At 38.1% G+C, this 20940-nt stretch overlaps 4 protein-coding genes across 4 annotated transcripts; 2 read left to right on the forward strand and 2 right to left on the reverse strand.

Annotated features, from left to right (window-relative positions):
* The first annotated feature begins 5256 nt into the window (after window positions 1–5256).
* LOC110170448 (mitochondrial ubiquitin ligase activator of nfkb 1-A) lies at window positions 5257–7114 on the forward strand. Its single transcript, XM_020936100.2, has 5 exons — window positions 5257–5393; window positions 5478–5599; window positions 5702–5789; window positions 5915–6035; window positions 6394–7114. Exons 2-5 carry the CDS (start codon window positions 5483–5485, stop codon window positions 6887–6889), a joined length of 822 nt encoding a protein of 273 aa, XP_020791759.1. The 5' UTR covers window positions 5257–5393; window positions 5478–5482; the 3' UTR covers window positions 6890–7114.
* Window positions 7115–7292: 178 nt separating this feature from the next.
* eif2b5 (eukaryotic translation initiation factor 2B, subunit 5 epsilon) lies at window positions 7293–11216 on the reverse strand. Its single transcript, XM_020936047.2, has 16 exons — window positions 10934–11216; window positions 10583–10707; window positions 10304–10489; window positions 10041–10218; window positions 9879–9959; window positions 9725–9802; window positions 9330–9642; window positions 9081–9226; window positions 8868–9009; window positions 8687–8788; window positions 8513–8614; window positions 8227–8317; window positions 8030–8153; window positions 7826–7951; window positions 7624–7734; window positions 7293–7481 (listed from the first exon to the last, which is right to left on the reverse strand). The coding sequence occupies exons 1-16, from the start codon at window positions 11075–11077 to the stop codon at window positions 7422–7424; spliced, it is 2109 nt and encodes a 702-aa protein (XP_020791706.1). The 5' UTR covers window positions 11078–11216; the 3' UTR covers window positions 7293–7421.
* Window positions 11217–11343: 127 nt separating this feature from the next.
* On the reverse strand, window positions 11344–14331 carry LOC110170402 (crystallin J1C-like). Its single transcript, XM_020936048.2, has 10 exons — window positions 14191–14331; window positions 13892–13958; window positions 13616–13792; window positions 13448–13546; window positions 12957–13049; window positions 12718–12874; window positions 12172–12287; window positions 11941–12018; window positions 11730–11869; window positions 11344–11612 (listed from the first exon to the last, which is right to left on the reverse strand). The coding sequence occupies exons 2-10, from the start codon at window positions 13956–13958 to the stop codon at window positions 11514–11516; spliced, it is 1026 nt and encodes a 341-aa protein (XP_020791707.1). The 5' UTR covers window positions 14191–14331; the 3' UTR covers window positions 11344–11513.
* A 1447-nt stretch (window positions 14332–15778) lies between these two features.
* On the forward strand, window positions 15779–20848 carry LOC110170380 (calsequestrin-1-like). The gene is made up of 11 exons (XM_020936022.2): window positions 15779–16140; window positions 17477–17570; window positions 17638–17738; window positions 17888–17999; window positions 18114–18187; window positions 18434–18564; window positions 18649–18694; window positions 18783–18837; window positions 19116–19216; window positions 19302–19376; window positions 19904–20848. The coding sequence occupies exons 1-11, from the start codon at window positions 15904–15906 to the stop codon at window positions 20279–20281; spliced, it is 1404 nt and encodes a 467-aa protein (XP_020791681.2). The 5' UTR covers window positions 15779–15903; the 3' UTR covers window positions 20282–20848.
* The last annotated feature ends 92 nt before the right edge of the window (window positions 20849–20940 follow it).

The raw sequence follows: 20940 nt of genomic DNA on the forward strand, positions 1-20940 counted from the left end.
ATTGTGTTGCCATTATCTCTTATTAATACATCTTAATTGCACATTTCAGTGTGAATCATCCTCCCTCACATCTCTTCTCTATGATAGCTTGAAGAATAAACTGATGTTAAAGTGCCTCTTTGATGTCCTGGAACACATCTTCTGCATCTGCAAAATCAACCTGCGTGAAGGTGAACTAGATGCTGATTTGAACTTTCAGTCATACCTCAAGTGTACACTATTATTTTTAACCAACTTAATGGTTAATAGCAGAGGATGAACTCATATCATAGCAGAGAATAACTACGGAGCCCGCCCGATGACATCACGATCACGTACGCGAAAAAAGATATTAAATCGTGGCCTCAAAATACTATTTCGTTCCCACAATATATAATTCGTTCCCACACTTTAGCTAAATCGTTCGCACGTTTTAGATATATCGTTCGCACGTTTTAGATATATCGTTCGCACGTTTTAGATATATCGTTCGCACGTTTTGATTAAATCGTTCCCACATTTTAGCTAAATCGTTCCCACGAATTAAGAAAATGCCGCCAATTAAACAAACAGGGCGTGGTGTTCGGTTGATTTGGCAAGTCCTTCTTGCATGGCTAGCTGGACCTCGGACTTCAGCAGACACAAATAAAGGTAAGACATATCATTATTTATATGATGATATAACCCCCCCTCCCTACTCAAATGTATGCTTATGTAAATGTAGGCTTATATAAAATCCAGGATCGTGTAGTAGCGTGGCATAGTGTGCATGCTATAGCTAAATAAAAAAACAAAACAAAATGCTAGCTTAAATACTAGTGAGCTAATGCTGCTTGCTTATAGTGGAAATGTTATGGAGTAAAGTGACAGTAAAATTGTCCTAATTGTTTACCGTGTGTTCATGTAGCAATAGATGCTCAACTGCTGCTTTTTTGAGGGAGCGTAACACAGAGGAGGGAGTCATCCAGACACTGAAGGATGAAAATGTAAGTTTCTCTGTTTTTCCACCTCAGAACATTGATCTCGTAACATCTATAGCCTACAATACAAGTGCCAAACACACATCCATGTAGAATGTAAGATACCGATTTGGATGAAATGCGAATAGACCTGTATAGACCCAGTGTTAGCCCCAATTTCGTCTTAGCGTTAGCCATCTATCACCACAAACTTGAAGACTTACAACCACTCAACTACACGTGAGTAACACCAGAGCCTGATAGAAATCACTGCCACATGTAGCATTGTTTTTGCATTGTTCATTGACGTAGCGATTAGCATCGAAATTAAGTTATATGCTAACGACCACGTAATAAACATTTCGTAAATCTAACGCTATGCTTGACGCTAAAAAATAAAGAAGGCCACAACAGTTTGACAAGAAACCCCTCAATTTATTTCATCCAGAGCCACATAAATCCTGCATACAGTGAACTTTAAAGACTAGTGCTTATTGACACATGTAAGTAGACCGTGTCCTCAGCATCAAGCACCTCACTCCTGGAATAACTCTGGTACTTTGTGTCAGGACCTGATAAAACTTTTGCATTTATTGTCCTGAGTATATATTTAATGAATACCTTTATACATGGTTATGCTATTACCATGATACAATGTGTAACACACGTGAAGACAGAGGCCAGAACTTGTTTGTAACATTGTGACTGAAGAAATAGGAGTAATAGGGCTACAGAAAGATATTGTATGCACCATCACGTTGCCCAGATCTCTCACTTAACAAGATCTTGATTCTTGCTAAAATATACATCGACTGTTGGTACACCTCATAATATAGAACAATGTACTAAAACATGTTAATGTAATAAAGTGTATTCTAGATAGTAGTGTCCTGTTACATGCCTCCTTAAGATATAAATTATTTTGCAATTTCAAGACAAGTCAACTGCTTTTGGAGTGATCTGACTGTGTGATGAAAGCAATACCATGTAGAAAAAAGTCAATGGGTGAAACAGCGACATTTTCATATTTTAATTGAACTTGTATACTGTATAGTTGACAATGGTTCTCAGTTTTATGCTATTAGTTATAGTAAGGTTTGTTAGAAACACTTTTCAAAATAGTTTTCTAGATAGCCAAACATCCACCGTTTAGAATAAATAGAAAAACTAGCAAAGGACAAATTCAATTTGTCAAACAGACTAAAGATTTTTTGAGTCAGATGATATATCTTACCTTTATTTGTGTCTGCTGAAGTCCGAGGTCCAGCTAGCCATGCAAGAAGAACTTGCCAAATCAACCGAACACCACGCCCTGTTTGTTTAATTGGCGGCATTTTCTTAATTTGTGGGAACGATTTAGCTAAAATGTGGGAACGATTTAATCAAAACGTGCAAACGATATATCTAAAACGTGCGAGTGATATATCTAAAACGTGCGAACGATTTAGCTAAACTGTGGGAACGAATTATATATTGTGGGAACGAAATAGTAATTTGAGGCCACGATTTAATATCTTTTTTCACGTACGTCATCGGGCGGGCTCCGTAGATAACTGTATTTTTTACAGCAGCAAAATCCAGGGAATAATATATTCTAAGAATGTAGAAACTCCATAGTCCTGTAAATTTTGCCTTCAAATGATCTTCTGCTTGTTTGTTTTTCTGAGACTTTATTGTTCCTGGAGAAATTTGTCATCTGTATTTGACCCATCTTGCCACCACTATCTGGGTAACTATTTCCACATCCTGAGTCATGCAGAAGGGGAGGATTAGCCTATATGCACATGTGAGGCTGAAACCAGAGTGCCAAGGGAGGATATGCAAATTTCACTCAGACTCCAGGAATCAAACCCAGGACAGTCTGCAGGAGGCAAGAGTGCAAGTCACTATGCAACCAAATGTTGCTGGAATGTATCCCAGCAACCAGTGGACAGGCAACCACCATTAAAGGTGCACTGCGTAACTTTTCTGGTGGAGGGTCTGCTACCTCTCCATGGAGATGTTGTTGCTTTCCTTTGAATTTTCCAACACATTAAAAATTTATTCATTACAGTTTTTTCTATTGTGTAAAAATACAATAATTCCTCCTGTGAATAGGGCAGACTGGCCACAGATCTGAATTATAGTGTATCCTATAATCTGCTTGTCTCCCTTGTGATAGATAGGTTTAATCTGTACTGTGGAACATTCTAGACAAAACAATAATATTTTCATGGAAACAAGCAGGTGGTGGGCCCTCCAGAAGAAATGTTGCACAGTGTAGCTTTAAATTAAAGTTTAGTCTTTAAAGTAGAGTATTAATTTCACAGAACATACACAGTCCTTTTCTGTCTTTTATTAAATCATTATCATGGCACTTTCTTCCTTCTACTTGAAACACTCTGATATTTGCCCTCAGTGGTCGGAGTTACCCATCAATCAAAAATGTTTTATCCCCTTTAAGGTCTCCATGTATCCCTCTTGCTACATGACACACAAAACATTGCAACAAACACTTTATAACAACCTATTTGCTAAAGTTTAACACCATATTTTGTCTCTGTCTCTATTTAACAGACGGACCGGAGGGGATTGAAGAGGAGAAATTTGGCATGTACACCCTATGACCTGCTTGCTGCCATGATGGTAGTATGCCTTTCATCTTCTCTTATCAGTAAAGCTTTTGGCTGAAGGGGCTGGCAAGACATTCAGGCCAGGCACACAAAAAAATGGAAGCTCTTGGAGGAAACAGACTAGACACTGACTCTATCTCACAATGGCAGAGTGGCTAGATAAGATATCAGATTGATCCCAGAGCAGAGTATAAAGTTGGAGTTATAAAGTTATATATGCTATTACAAAGTTAGGATGTTCCATTGCAAAGTTTGAGTAAAAGTTAAATAAGATACAATAAAAATAGATATACAGTTCTGCACTATGGTCAGCGTTGAAAGACTGTGCCATTGATTTGCATATGACTATGAGGTTAGACTACGTTCACTAAAACATTGTTAATCATTATATTTCCGATATTACAAAAACATCTTGTCTGATTTTCCCTAGTTTAGATGTATTTTATTTATTTTATTTTCTGATTGGACACAAGCAGCAGATGTGGTATACATAGAGGAAATTACATAACAGTTACATAGGAATGATCATTTTAATGCTAAATTACACAAAAATAAATGCCAGGGCCTTTATTTTTTGTTAAATTAGGGTTTAAACTGCCATAAAAATGTTCCTTGTTCATGCTACTTCCTGTATTTTTGTACTTTTCTTTTGCATGTTTTTCTACAAACTGACACTTTACTGATGTGATACCATATACTATCCTGCCAAACCAATTGGAAAAACATGAAAGTATGTCTAATGCACTTATTAAAAAAAAAAACATTTTGAAAAGGATACATAAACTGTAGGTATTGCACATATATTCATTAAAAACTTGATGTAATTGCTTGTTTTACTCCTGATTGCTGTTTGTTCTGCTGTTTGTTGCTAAGGTTACAAACAAGGAAAAAAGATATGGATATGTGGACATGCATTTTGAAGCATATATTGTACTACAATGCATTAGAAACCTTTTCAGCTGGGCTATTCTTGTGATTTGAATAAAATAAACACAATAGACAAAATGTCCCTGAATAGGTGGTACAAGAAAGGGAAGTGGGAATTGCGCATTCGAAATACAAAACAATACTAACCTATGTAATAATATTTATAGAAAAATGTTCTAAAGAGCACTGTCTGTAAAAGGATGAGAGCAGAGGAAATGAAAAAGGCTGATTGAAATTTTGCTTCAGCATTAGTCATTTGTGGCATGCTTGTTAATAAAAATATACAGTATCATTTAGCTTAACAATAGAAAGAAAAAAAGTAGAGCCAAAAGGTAAAGGCATGTCCAAACTATGGCCTTGGGACCAGAAGAGTCCCTAGGATGAATTTTCCTTGACCCTGAGGCTTCCCTTGAATTGGCCCAAATTTCTTAAAATATATATACATAAAAGTCTGGTTGCTCTGTGTTAAAGGCCCAATGCCTAAATTCATTACTGACTGTGGACATGGCTCTCCTCTTTTCCTCTTTGTCCGTGTTTGTCTGACACTTCATAAAAAATATATCCTGTATCCAAATGCATTACTTTGCAATACTTTGGACATGAGTAGTGGAGAGCCTATTAACAAAGTTTTAAAGCTGAAAAAATATGAGAGAGATCTTGGAGACAAAGTGAGTTAAAGAGAGAAAAAACAACTACGTTCCTTTGCATACAGACTGTTCACTTGCCCTCAGAGAATAATTACTCTGGCACCATCTAGTGGAAACAGTCCACAAAATGAATGCCATTGGCTGCAAAAATCTGACGCAAGTTAAGGAAAGTAGGAAGTGAAGTGTCCTGATGGGGCTTGTTTGTTTCGTTTTCTATTAGTCAAACCACAAAGCAAAAGTTGTTAATCATTCATGATACTCTATATCAGGTATGCACTTGACTTTTTAGATGAAATCAGTAGCCTCATATGTTTCACTGTGATATTCTTGACTTGGTTTTCTTGTGTTTACAGGTAACATGAGTGACTTTACAGTAAACCCTTACGCTTGGATTGGTATTGGGTCCAGTTTTGCTTTCTCTGGCCTTTTCTATCGTCTATACCAGGACAAAAAGAAAGAATTAGAAAAACTGAAGGTATGAATGTGAATGTATCCAGCAACTTTAATCAAAACATATCTGTAGGCTACTGTACCATACAATAAAATGCAATTTACATACGTTGTATGTTGATTTTAGGAAATACCTATATTCAAGCCTGATCAACATTTGCTTAGTGTAGTGAGAGCTTCCCCTCACAAACGACTCCAGTATGTCGCTGTAGAAGGTAGGCCTAAATAATTTCAACAAATGTCTGTTCTTTTTCAGTTTTTTACACCACAGTAACTTAAGCATGGCCATCTGTTTAAACTTAGAGATAAACATAATTATGTCCGTATTTTCCTCTTTAAGGTATGGTACAAGCTGATGGGGAGCCTATAGCCAGTCAGTACGCCCCACGATGCTCCGGTGTGATTCAGAGAATAGCAGTCGAGGAGCGCTGGAAATATTGGAACTCTTTCACCAGGACATGGTAATGTTAGACACCAACTTTTCTACTTATAATATGAGAATTTTAATAATGCGCAATATAAGTTTTTGTGGTGGGGGATCTGCAACCGGCTTGTCTCCATAGACAATTTGAGATGTTTATTACCTCAACTGGAATGATCCACAGTATGGCATTAAAGTATCCATCTACCATTTGATTTACATCCCTTTTATTGCTCATAAAATACTTTCAAAAACAGACATTCCTATTGTGACCGTACTCATACCCGAAACTTTAATGCCTTACTGTGAACCCTTACAGGCAAAGACAAACAAGTGGCAGACCCTTCACCAGAAAAGCTACATAGTGCACCTTTAATCATGATCAAATCTGAACATAGGAATTCTCGGACAATGAACAAGAAGGAAACAAAGAACTCTGTCCCCTTCAGCTTGGTGCAGCCTGGAGCTTACATCAACGATCTCTATGTCAAAGTTCACAACCCTCTGGAGGCATCAGGGCACTTTTTGGACAGAGTTTACCACAAGATAAAGCACGCCGAAGAGGATATGGTGAATATTGTACTGCAGGGCATCAGTGGAGAGAAACCTGGTGCACTGGTGGAGGAGGAGGAGATGTTGAAAGTGGGGAGTACACTAACTGGTTTTGGAGAGGTAGTCCTGGAGGGGGGACAGGTAATGAGGCTTCAGGCACCACAGGACGGACGCAAGTTCATCCTAGTCCCTGGTGACTACCGCAGCTTCATGGACAGACATGAGAGCTCAGCCAGCATGTGGAAGACACTCACCGCACTTACAGGAATCACAGGAGCTACCATTCTGGCAGCTGTCATTTACAATGCAGTTGGGGACCAAGACGGCAGATCTAAAAAGTGATTCTAATGGCACACAGTATTGGGTTGTTAAAGGTTCATCTCATAGATATTTCTTAATTTGAACTGATTTTTTTTTTTTTTGGAATCTTGTTTGGCTACGAGGTAATGGACTAAAGTCTAAAATCTATACCATGAGACAATATTGGAATTTCTGGTTTTAATCAGAATTTAGTTTTATTGCCACTGCCAGTGATGATAAAATAAAAAGGGCTCAAAACTGGATAAATATGTTATATTGTATTTTTTATGCAAATTGTTTTATTTTATACTAATCTCTTGAGAACTATAGATTTATCTTGCAAAGTATTTTTTACTTAAAACTGTGACTGTGACCACTGAATACTGCTGCTGTATTTTGATAGGTAGTCTTTAATAAACTATGGAAAAAAAACAAGAAACAGAAATTGTAACAGTCAGAAGTCTTTTTTATTTTCTATAATCAGATATATAGTCTTTTCCATAGTCCTTATGTGTGGCACTGAGATAGTTCCAGGTATTAGAAGCTCTTTACCCCTTTGTACAAATGACTTTAACTATGCTTCCTCCTCTGAAGACTCCTCTGCTTCCTCCAGCCATTGAATGAACTTCTGAAGCTGCAGAAGGAAATAAAGAAAAAAATAAGACTGTGGTACTAAATAATATCTTAACAAAATACACAACACATATAACAAAATTGATGTAATATTTAATGGTCTTACAAGTATCCAAATGAAATGACTGATTCAGCATACTGACCCCTTGGTTTTTGCGAAGCTGCCTGCTCTTGTCAGTGGTCGCTCCCTGGGAAAACCAGCGAAGAATCATCTCTTCCTCCAGAATCTCCAGCTGGTACATGTTCATTAAGACCTGTGGTGACCACAGCATGTTCACATATTCATTATTCTGTCTAATTATATTAGTTATTTAAGACATAATTTAGAACATCTAAAATAATAACCTTGACCATAGCAGCCCAGTGAGACTCTGCTTCGAGAAAGTGCTCTTCAAATGCAGACAAACAGTCCAGATGGTCCTGTGCTCTTTTTACATAGTTTTTAAACACAGGTGCCCATTTTTTCAATAACTGAAAAGGAAAATCTGTTTAATGCACAACTAATCTGATAATTGCATAGGATACAAATAGTGTTTCTTAAGGCTTTACCGGTAGCAGTAGAGCCACATATTGTGCCGTGGTAAGCTGTGGTCCCTGTTGTTGAAAAGGGTAGTCCAGCACCACTCGAGTCAAAATCTGCATGACCTCTTTCAGAGTGATGTTATAGGCATATCTGCAGAAGAAACATGGATAGTACTGAATATTTATCAGAATGTAGAGAAGATGAACAAGCATCCCCTTCTTACTTGAGAGAGTTGATTTCAAGTACAAGATTGTCACAGCCAATATTTTCTTCCAGGCCTCTTTGAAGTGTTCCTAAAACCTCCATTTGAAAAACTACAGAAACAGAGAATGTGAATAAAACAGCACAAGTATAGCAACATCATAATTTATATCACAACATTTGTTGTTATGGATATTGTTTAGGATTAATAAACAAAATAGCAAAACAATAAAAACCTTTGAAGTACTTTCTCATTTTCTCAATTCCTTAGTTGCATGCCAGTAAGAGGGAGTGCTGTCAAGTCTTACCTTTGACATCGTCCATTTCTGGGGAGGGGATCACAGGATCATCAGGATCCTCTGGCTCACTGGCTTCACTTTCACTCTCAGGGTCAGGATTCAACACCAAACCTTGCAAAGACATGCAAAAAATACACAACTTGCACTGATACAAATTGTATATATTCCAAATGAAAAACCTACCCCAGAGACAGTGCGCCAACTCTTCATCCTCTGTGTCATCCAGACTATTGGCCTTCCAGACGTAACCCTTTCCCTCTTCTCCAACTTCTTTTGGATTAAACACTGCAGGAACAGAGTCAATGCTTTAGTTTTAACATTCTTTTTTTACATCATTATTTTAAATGTAATGAATGAAACAAACCTTTCTGTTTGGTTTTGTCTTTGCTTTGACCAACTTCAGCATCATCACTGAGAAACTCATCATCATCTTCTTCCTCTTCTTCTGGGTGGTGCATGGACAACACAGTACCTTCAGGTAGAGAAATGTTTGGTCCAATAACCACCTATGAAAACAATTAAGGTCATTAGTTATGTAATACATGTGGAGTTAATAAAAATATTGAATAAAACTTACATTAAATGCAAGGACACACTGTTTATTTAGTGTCACACCATCTTTAACTACTACTCTGTCACAGACCACAGACTGATTGATTGTCACATTACTTGCAATGTGAACATTATTCCAAATGTAGGTGTGGTCTAGAATTACATTGTCACCTGTTTCAATGTAAAAAAAGAAAAATAAATAAATAAAATAATAAAACTTTTTAGCTTTTGAAAACTTTAAATTTGACCACTCAAAATACAAGCGTTGGTTTACCTATGGTGCAATTGTTACCAATGACACTGTTTGAGATGTGACAGTTGGCACCAATGCTGGTATCACAGCCAATCAGCACATTCTCCTCCATCTGGCTGCCGTGGCCCAGGCTCACTCCTGAACCTCTGTAGACGTTGTGGCGAGAGAATGTGCAGCAGTGGCCCTTGTGGTCAGTGAAGTTAGCCTCAGGGGTTAATGGGTAAACCCACCGCCGCACAAGATCCGATGACACAGAATCATACATGAGCAGATTGGATACTCGAACACCATAACCATCCTTGGTTACATGCATGTGTATCTGATTACCCAGGATCTGAATAGATTAATAATACATTATGTCTATGGAGAAAACAATGATGTAATTTGTCTTTCCGGAAGTATATGAAATTACCTACTTCTTCATTGACTAGAATGCCCCGCACAAAGTCATCCCTAGTTTGGTAATCAAAGTTATCTGTGAAAAGTTCTGCAACCTTAAGACACAAAAACATACATTTTAAAACCTGACAGTAAAAATTAATATTTTTTTCTGTCTCAGTAGAAACTGACCTGTGGTGAACATATACTGATGTGACAGTCCAAAAGATCATGTCGTATTTCAAACTCATCACTTGTACTGTGGAATATATTCTGCAAAAACAACGACATATAAACAAAATTAATGAAAGGAACCAGAAAAAATCCAATTTACAAAAACAAGCCATACCATACCATAGGAAACTGCAGCTTCTTTAGCCCTTGTGTTTTCTGGTAGTGTAAGACACGATGGGTCTTACTGTCCATAGCAACAATGATGTCATCCTCTTCACAGCGAGATCTGTGTCCTGGTGATGACTCTTTAAAAACCATTGTCATCACAGAAATGTTCTTCTCCATTTTTCTACGGTGTCTATTAAAATGTGTTATAAAAATGTTACTGTAGACTGTAGAAGTTCAAGAAAGGCTTAATTGTCATTGTATAGTAGATGTTTCACCTGTGTTCCTGTAAAGCCTGACTGACATCAATGTTTGAGACAACGTCTCCATAGATTAGCACAAAGTCAGAGCGCACAAGGGATTTTGCATCTACGTCCCTGAGCACGTCCCCCAGAGAGCGGTACAGCTCTGATGTGATGATGTGGACTGTGTTTGGCGACGTCGGTCGACACCACTTGGACTTACTGCCAGACAAAGAAACGTTATCGGATGATGATTAAAAACATATTTTACATAAATATCTATTTTTGATAAGCTTGCAGAGTATTTATTCTTACAGCAGGTGCTCTTTGATTTGGGGTGCCATCCAACAGCAGAAGACGAAGGTCTCCTGAACGCCGGTGGATGTGAGGAACTCCAGAGTGTAGTCGATCATGGCAATATTACCCAGAGGCAGCAGTGCCTGTCACCGGCGAAGAACAACAGATGAAAAGAGTTAGTTTTATGTAGATCTATTGTCTTCCAAATTAAAAGTTATGCGAAAAAGGCATAGAGTAGGCAAACAGTTACATACCACTTACTAGAACAGCATGGTATATTGAAAATCTCCCATCTGCATGTTTACAGCATGGGCACTGGTCATGGCATTGGTACAGTTAGCATCGCTATTAGCTTAGCTTGATGCTTACCCGAGGTTGGTCTTTAGTCACCGGGAAAAATCTCCTGTTGAAGCTATCGGCCACCAAAACGGCCTGAAGAGGATGCTCCTCATCCTCATCCCCAGTGGCCTTTCTGTCCGACATCCGACTTTGTTTTCCCCCTTTACCTGACATGATTGACTCCCCACTAACTACCCAACTCTGTCATCAGCAGACACTGATACGGCAGCCGCAAAAGGACAATTGCGTCTTCGCGAATGAAGTCACATGTTCAGCAAATACTAGGTAATATGACTGTGCTTATAATAAATGAATAGAGGCTAACAATACAGATACAAAGCCTTTAAAGTGCTCTAGTTAGAATTTTTTATTTTTAAATCAGAGGAATAGACTATAGACTAATGTTCACTTAAGAGCACGATGGAAATTGACAAATGTAGTAAGCTTTTGATGGACTCATATTTATTAAAGGTTCATGTGCATAAACATGCTATGCCTAAACAGATACAATAACAACATCTGGTTATTATCACACATTTAGATAATAACCTTCATTCACTGATCTGTAAAAGCCCAACATTTTTATGAAAATCCAGCTACTGAAGGCCTACTACTGATACTGCTTTGTGATCTTCCTGGCATGGTGTAGCACTGCTTCATATCGCATGGTTTTTGATGTCCATGAAGATGGAATTGCTCCAAATCCAAACTAAAAGAAAAAAATAACACATTACAATTTGAGCCATGACTGGAACATCCCACCTCCCAAAAGCTTAAAATAAATAATAATCAATAATACACCTATCACTATGTTACTGAGTTTTACCTGAGCCCCTAGACATGCCCCGATGAAGGACCCTCTGCTGCAGGTGCACCCGCCACAGCTCATGGTGTCCCTAACAGCCTGCTCAAACTGAGTGGCTGTGAGGACTCCATGCAGAGCAGCTTGGAATGCACCAGGCAAACCTGAATCACAGCATCAATAATATGAAAATCAAGGCAATAACAACAAAGTAAAAAAAGTTTTGCCATTTTACCTCATGCATTTGTAAACACAGAGGGGATCAGATCTTTAGGACTTCTAGATAAATGCTCCTTCACTTGCATAAGGTGTCCTAGGAAGAAACAAACTCTTTTTCATAGACATTGTGATATTTGGATAAGTGTTTTCAGCATTTAATAGGCAATTTAAATGGAATCACCAGACAAATCATATTGTGAGTCCCATGATGTACTTGGTCTGGAGCAAGATTAACCTCATTGCATACCAATAATGGCTCTGTCCAGATCTTGGGGGTTGTTTCTTTTTGGGTCACTGAGCTGACCAATCACTACATTGAGGGCATTGGGGTCAGGGCCATGCAAGATGTAATGCTCCAGGAACCTCAAAAACAAAAAACAAAAAAACAAAAAAAAACATTAATATTACACAACATTAAACAATTCTGCTGTGACCAAAAAGCTAAAAGCTACAGGAATGCTGCATGAGTGTTTACAAATGTGATGCTCTTCAGACTTGGGATCAAAGTCATTAAATTAAGTAATTCAGTAATTAAGTAAAGCTAAGCAAAAAAAGGGCTGAAGCACTCTAGGGATTTACAAAAATGTTAAATGCCTTTATTGTTTCATGGCAAAAGTTTTTGTTGAAAAACGCCATCCTGTTTTGACCTTACTGGGCCTTCATCAAGGCATTTAAAAACAAACAAAACAACTTTTGCCATGAAATAATAAAGGCTTTAAACATTTTTGTAAATCCCTAGTGTGCCTCAGCTGCTTTTTTGCTTCATAATTCTGTTGTTAGTTAAAATGCTTACCTTGCTGCTGCCAGAGTCTCTGCTACACAAGGATCATAATTCTGGGTCACACGGATAGCATCTTCAACTTTCTCCAACATTTCCGGCTTCCCAGCATAAAAAGCCACTACAGGAGCTAGTTTAGTTATTCCATCAATCTGACAGTCGGAGTCACAACCTGTGGTTCAGATACACAACATTATGAGCTGTTGTCTTCTCCTGATATTGTAGCCTCATCAGCCAATGCTCATCTACTTCACCCGTAATTTCTTTGCCTGCATCCAAATTTTTTAGGAAGCTCTTCAAACTTGCGTGCCTCCATGGTCCCTCAATAGGTAGTTGAGGTCTTGGGGCTAAAAATTACATTACATTACATTAATTTAACTGTATAATATTATTATATACTCTTTACTCTTTGTTATTGTAATATAATGTAACATGTGAGCTACTGTGTCCAAGTACTTTCTCTTGTGGATCAATAAAGTTTGTCTATGTCTATCTAAGTATAATATTATCACTGTATGATTACTACACTTTAATTAGCCTTAGAGCATGTTTAAGAGTGATTAAGGCATCGTGACTACTTAATGAATAACCCAAGACCTAAACTTTCATTAAGTAGTTATTAATCCTGAGTCATTCTTAATAAGCATTTTTTTTTTCATTATGAATTACTTCATGTTAATATTTTCATACTTTACTAAGGCTATTAAAGTGTAGTTATTATAAAGTAGTATCCATTACTACTTACCTCCTTTCTGCCTGTAAGGATCATTCTCAGGGATGTCATACGCAGACCCTGGTCCAAAGAATTTCAGTGTACGCTTTTTAAGATCTTCAACATCAAGACCTGTCAACAAAACAAATTAGGTGTGCAAGTCATTGTTTACCACATGTACAGTATAATAATGGTTTGCACCTCCACACTCTGACAAAGACTCAAGCAGGACATAGGCTTGGTCACCATAGCAGCTTTGTTGGCCTGTTTTCACTCTGTAAAAGGGGTTTGAAGATTCAGCCCGAAACTCTGGGTTTGGGTCCTGAGCCAGAACTGACTGTAATTTCTGCAGGTCATACACCCAATGGAGTGGCTGGGCTGTGGTGTAAAATGCCACATGAATGTCATTTAAAATGTCATTTGATATGAAGGCTAGCTACTGCAAAAAACAGTACTTTGGCCTCTAGGTTTGAATACCTGCTGCATCTGCCACTGCCGCTCCAACAATGGCTCCTATGGCTCTATTGGCCACAGCTGTAGCCATCTGAAAACATAAAAATAGCGTTAGGTCATTGATTAAATGAAACCGTCTCTAGTCTAAGTAATAACATTATAAAGTGAGCACATAGCAGACACAGCAGCCTATGTATTTTATGTGTAGTAGCCTATGGGGTTGTGCTATAGTCCAGTTGAAGTTGAAGTTGTAGCCATTATTGTAGCCCACGAATAGCTTTGTTACAAAATATAGGTTATTGAATAAAAGCTAGCCTACTTACTTCCAAATACTCGCTCTAAACACAGTACGATGGTTTAAAAGGAGGCGGATCTTTTGGCTGTATTTCCCATGTTTGTTTAATACCTTACACCAATGTAAAAGCTGGTTAGGCGTGACGTTTGGTGCTGTCACGTGGTCAGATATTGATCAGTGACTAGCGCCCTCCTCTGGACACTAATTGAAAGCATCACAAATCCGGTATAAGCCTGTTAATAATAAGCCTAACTTGTATTTGTATTGCAGACGCGTCTATATTGCCTCTTTATGTTTTATATAGCCTAAATACAAAGACTATACAAACACTGTGACACATAAACTAGGTAGGTCTATAGCACTGAACAGTAGCCTGTGTTCTTACTGGGTTAAAAATGTACAATCACAACGGAACCTATGGCTGCGAGTGCCTTAATTCGCATGTTTTGTATACAAGATTTTCTCATTCCCAGTAGGCTACTCTTACATTATAGGCTATATATGACCTATATGAACAGGCTATGATTCACGTGAAATCTTAGAACCTCCACAATTCACACACACTGAGCTGCAGAAACTGCATTGCACTGATGGGATGCAGGTGCTGGTGTTTAGATTGTGTAGCTTCACATCAGTGAGAGTCCCTTTCGGCTTAAACCAACTGAATTTCAGCACTGAAACAGGCAACCCAATCGTAATGAGAATTCATTTTAGCATACAACTTCGCCATCATGTCCAATGTTTTTGTAATTAAGAGTAAATCAGCATCACAAGTGTTGACAGTAAATGTTATTTTTGATTCAAACATCATTTATCTCATATTTATTCTGGAGGCATAAACATATCATGTATCTGAAATTTTAAATCAAAACCTTGCATACTGTCCCTTTAAATGTGAATTAAGAACCGTTGTAGTTTGATAGTGATTTCACAGGTGGAGAAGTTTTTGTACAAGTTAAAAGGCTACATGTCTTGTTTCAGGAACGAAGGGTGTGCAGGAGGAATGATATTTGGAGTATGTATTTATTTATAGCTTACCCCATTTCTATTTGTAAGATAATATCTGCTGAGTTCACATGCATAGAGGTGGTGGCTTAGCAAATACAAACTGAGTTTTGCTTGTCAAAATCTTTCTTTTTGACTGAGGGATAAGGGATGGACATTGGGTCAGCAGGTGCACCTCTCTTGTATCACTTTGACCCACAAACTAAGCTCTGGTGCCAACAGCAGTGCATAAGACACCAAGAACCCACCCTGATATGTACTTCTGTATACCACATTCATTATTTTTAGCTGGGATCCATGGCCCCATCTATACTAAATAAGGCAGCAGTAGGTCTTGAATTCCAAAATTACTATCCATAATGCTTTATGGTTCACTATTGTTTGTCCTCCTTGTGCATCCACAGTGTTGCACATCTCCCCTGTTATGTTTGAAAGGGGGCCACCTACACAGTACAAGTTACAGCATTCAAGTACATGTACACACAGCCACCACACCTGCCCCGCCTCATCTCTGGCCCGTGCACTCTTTTAGGGCTTACACCTATGACAGCTTAGTCCAACCCCTAGTGCACACTGTCCCTCACAACCACTGCCCATGGAGGGTTTTTAATTAGGTGCGTGCAAGCATTGGTCTTGCTCTCCTCTGGGTGACGCGGATTGGTAGGGGTTCCTCTCAGCTTAATTCAACTTTATTTAATTTTACTTTTTCAAAAAACCCTAGCCTCTGAAACGAGCCATGAAGTGGGGCTGGGTGTTTATGACAGTTGTACTGTTTTTTGGGGCATTTTCCCTGGCCAAGGAGAGCTTGGACTTCCCTGAGTATGATGGTAAAGATCGTGTCCATGACCTTAATATCAAGAACTATAAGGCCGTGATGAGGAAGTACGATGTGCTGGTGGTGTACTACCATGATCACCCTGGATCCAGCCACGTCGCCCAGAGACAATTTGAGATAGAGGAGTTGGCTCTCGAGGTAGGTCAGCATGTGAACCTGTGCAGATATGGGTTGTAAAACAGAATCTGCTCAGCTGTGAAAGTGTATTTCATGGAAAAAAACAAAACAAAAACAAAACAAAAAAAAACAACTGGCTGAATTTAAATTTAAGTCTACTCTGCAGAGTGCCTACTTCCATCAGAGATCTGTGTTGGTTGGCTCTGGTGAAATGAGCATCCATTCGGTGCATAACATCATTATGAAACACAAAGCATCCCATAAATATAGTGAATATTGAATATCAAATATCAGAAGAGGACATGTTTGCATTTCTGTCTGTGGGAAGCAAAGATTTATTTGACATAAATTGCTGATTAACTGATCCAAAGTGAAGACAGTGAAGTATGAGGACAATGCAAGATTTAAAGGCTAAATGGTAAAAACTGATGCTTGCCTTAGAAATCTACATGTACATTGTTGGCAGTTACACAGTTAACAGTTTACACAATGAAAGAGGTCAAACCTTTTTGCACAGGTAACATTTAGCAGTCTTGTTCATGTATAGCTCTAAGTAATTAATCCCTGTCAGAGTAAACTAATATAGACATGGAAAGAATTTGAAATCTGGCAGAAAACAAGTCACAGATCTGCTGTGACTGATTATAGAGACGATAGACTCTGCAGGAGTGTATCTCCTTGGCACATGACGTCATGTACAGAGCTGTTGTGCCTCTTGCTTCGGGTGGACCTGGGTTTCCGTGGTGCCAGCTCAGCTCGGTGGTGTGACTGACACTCTGAAGGACTGAACTGTCAGCGGATCTCCAAAGCTAAACATCACTGCCACCTCTCCAAAATAGTCCTTGGGCCTGAGTAGTCTGAATGCTATATTTAAACCAAGCTCCTTTTGTAATTCTGTGAGCTGTGAGAGGGCTCATGTGCACCCTTATGAATGTATGATCATTTGAAGATGTGTTTATTATTGCCCATAGAGAGTCATGAGATTTTGACTCCTCCAAGTCAAAATATGACTTGGAGGAGGAAAGAGAGCATTTTCCTCCTGATGCTGTACTATTCATTATTGCAGTCTTAAATGATTGTGTCAATACACTATATGGCTATAAGCCAAAATAAAGACAATATAGACATCAGACATCCAACTTATATTCTAACATGTTGACATAGGTGCAGAAAATTCAGAATTTCAGCTAGTTCCTGTGTGTAAATGAGAAGTGGTGTGACATATCATCACTTACATCATTTGAGTTTCATAAGCTCATAAACTCAAAGGTGTCAATAATAGATAATATAGCCATGTACAATTGCCTATTATTGATTTTATGCATATATTGATAAACTTATGTGTGAATGTTTGCAGCTTGTAGCCCAAGTACTTGATGAATATGAAGATGAAGATATTGGAGTTGGTCTTATTGATGCAAAGCACGACAAAGATCTTGCCAGGAAATTAGGTAATTCTACAACAACAATATGATGGTTCATGAGGTTTTTGTTTTTCATATGTCTGGTCTTCCTTAGGTCTGGAGGAGTCCGACAGCATCTTCATCTTCACAGAGGATGAAGTCGTGGAATATGATGGAGAGCTTGCAGCTGACACTCTAGTGGAGTTCATCTATGATGTTCGTGAGGATATAATCTCACAGTTAATAGCCTGCCTTATTTGAGAAAAAACAATATATATTCATGTTTGTGTATATATTCCTTGAAGACAAAATTCATAATTTTGATGTCTTCCTCTGTGTTACAATGATGATGATGGCGTCTGTAGGTTCTTGAAGACCCAGTGGAAATCATTGACAACAGCAAAGAGCTAAAATGCTTTAAAAACTTAGAAGAGGACATCAAACTGATGGGATACTTTAAGAATCACAAATCCGACCGTAAGAATCTCAAACTGATTGTAAATTTCACAACGCACTATAGACCTGATCAATATAGAGTCAATTAGCAACATCCTTTGTAAGGTTATCTGATGGATAAAAATTGTATTTCAGATTTTGAGGCGTTTGCTGATGCTGCAGAAGAGTTCCATCCTCACATCAAGTTCTTTGCAACATTTAACCCCAAGGTGATTTGCCAACATAAATGTGAAAGATTGCAGTAACATAATTATAATCCATTAAATGCATGAATCATGTCATGTTGTTTAAAAATTGTCATTACATTGTTATTTCAGTTGAGTACATTGATCTAATATGCAATAATAGTCATGACAAGTCTGGAACAAACTGAGCAGTTATTGAAAGACCAAGTGTAGCCATTAGGCTAACACCAGGGTATATGCTGCATCTAAAATCTACTATTTTCTTTACAGATAGCTAAGGCTTTGGAGCTTAAACTAAATGAGGTCGACTTCTATGAGCCCTTTATTGAAGATCCTATGGTAATTCCTGGTAAACCATACACCGAGAAAGAGCTGGTTAAGTTCATTGAAGCCAATGACAGGTCAGTGTTATTATCAATACAGTATGTAATATAAACTATGGTCAGCCCTTCAACTTGTTACTTAAATGTATTTTTTCAATTAAGGCCTACCCTGAGGAAGCTGCAACCACACAACATGTATGAGATTTGGGTGAGATTTTTATGACACTTACTGAGATAGAGATACAGATAGAATATGTTTGATGAGCTTTTTTTTTTTTTTTTTTTTTAAATTCTAGGATGATGATATTGATGGTGAACACATCATTGCTTTTGCAGAGGAGTCTGACCCTGGTGAGTTATGCCTATTTTCAGTCCTTTTTTTTCTTTTCATGCTCTTTTGCTACTTACAAATGTTGTTAATGTAAAATATATCATGTACAGCAATAGAAACAAACTAAAATTATTACCAGTGTCACCTCTTCAGAAATTTAGCTACACTGTGCACCTGTGCCAGTCCAAACATCAGACATGACATGTGAACAGACAGTTAGCTGTTACACTTGAAGAGAGAAGCTAAAGCAGAAACCTGGGATTAGTTTTAATTCCAACCTGTGTTCTTTCCTCAACAGATAGCTATGAGTTCTTGGAGACCCTGAAGGAAGTTGCTGAGGATAACACTGATAATCCCAATTTGAGCATCGTATGGATCGACCCTGATGATTTTCCTTTGGTAAGAAAGCAAAACAGGCCTATATGACAAGCCATCTAACCATGCATGCACTTTATAGTAGTAACTTTGTCAATTTGCATTACAGCTCGTGCCTCATTGGGAGAAAACCTTTGGAATTGACCTCTCCTACCCACAGATTGGTGTTGTTGATACTGAAGATGTAAGTATCACACTGTAAAACCAAATTAACAAATGTAAAATTGTGAATCTATTCAATGCATATATGTATTTTCTTGTTTCTTTTAAGATATCAGATCATATTGAAACTTGTCAGAAATAACTTAAAATAAGTGTGTAATTGTTGTTGTTGTATAAAGTGGGGCGCAGTTATGTCCTTAGGCAAGTATGAAAGTGGTGTGAGCGTGAGTGATGGTGGTGGTTGGAGGGGCCGATGGCGCAGATTGGCAGCCTCGCTTCCGTCAGTCTGCCCCAGGGCAGCTGTGGCTACAGTAGTAGCTTACCACCACTGAGTGTGGAGTGACTGAATAATGAACTGTAAAGCGCTTTGGGTATCTTGAAAGGCGCTGTATAAATGCTATCAATTAATAATTATACACCAATATGGAGATCATATAGGTAGAATTATGAAACATGTTATTAAAACATTTATGCTGGAATGGAAAATTTACTGAGCTCATACACTGCAACTGCAACTAAATAAATGCATTTACTGGTACAATTCCACAGGCTGACAGTGTGTGGATGGATATGGATGATGGAGAGGACCTTCCCACTGTAGACGAGCTGGAGGACTGGATTGAAGATGCACTGTCTGGAAAAATTGACCCTGACCATGACGACGATGATGATGACGATGATGATGATGATGATGATGACGACGATGACGACGATGACGACGAAGATGACGACGATGACGACGATGACGACGATGATGACGATGATGACGATGATGACGATGACGACGACGATGACGACGATGATGACGACGACGATGACGACGACGATGACGACGATGATGATGACGATGATGATGACGATGATGACGACGACGATGATGACGACGACGAGGATGATGACGACGATGATGACGATGACGATTACTGAATGATTTCGTCTTAATTTACTTAAAAATTTTGACCAATACAACTTCAAGAGTCAACATCAGTGACTGTCACGTTCACACATTCTTACGCTGAGTTCGTCTTTACGTCATCATCTGCATCTTTATTCCATTTTTGTTTGTCCCTTTAGTGCCAACCGTCCTCTTTGTAAAATAGGCTACTAAAGATCATTGTAGTCCACACTCATACGTTATACCAATGAAATATTTTTTATATCAAAAGAGGAGTTCTAATGTCTCAGTCCTGTGAAGTCTTTTACAGTATTCATGTTTTGTTAAACGTTGTATAATTTTCTTATTTGCCCCACAGACAAAAACAACGTAACAAATGTTGGAGTGCTGACAGTCCAATGGAACTGAACTATCGTCAGCCTCCTCTATAAAACAATGTAACATTGTATTGTGAATGTGATTCGCAACAAATGGATGTTTTATACTGTGACAAAGTAAAACAGTCAATCTATTTTTTTAACAAGAAATATTTTGGTTATACTGTTAAGTCTTAAATAAATAACATCTTGGACATTTATGCCACAACTGTAGAGTTTTTCAAGTGAATGTATAAAATATGTGCAAAGATTGCAAAAAAAAAATTTTTCACTGAGTAAATAATTAAAATATATTCATAGCAGGGGGCCATAGG

This window comes from Boleophthalmus pectinirostris, unplaced genomic scaffold (genome assembly GCF_026225935.1).
Source record: "Boleophthalmus pectinirostris isolate CB_2022bp ecotype Guang Dong unplaced genomic scaffold, ASM2622593v1 HiC_scaffold_16, whole genome shotgun sequence".
Taxonomy (NCBI): domain Eukaryota; kingdom Metazoa; phylum Chordata; class Actinopteri; order Gobiiformes; family Gobiidae; genus Boleophthalmus; species Boleophthalmus pectinirostris.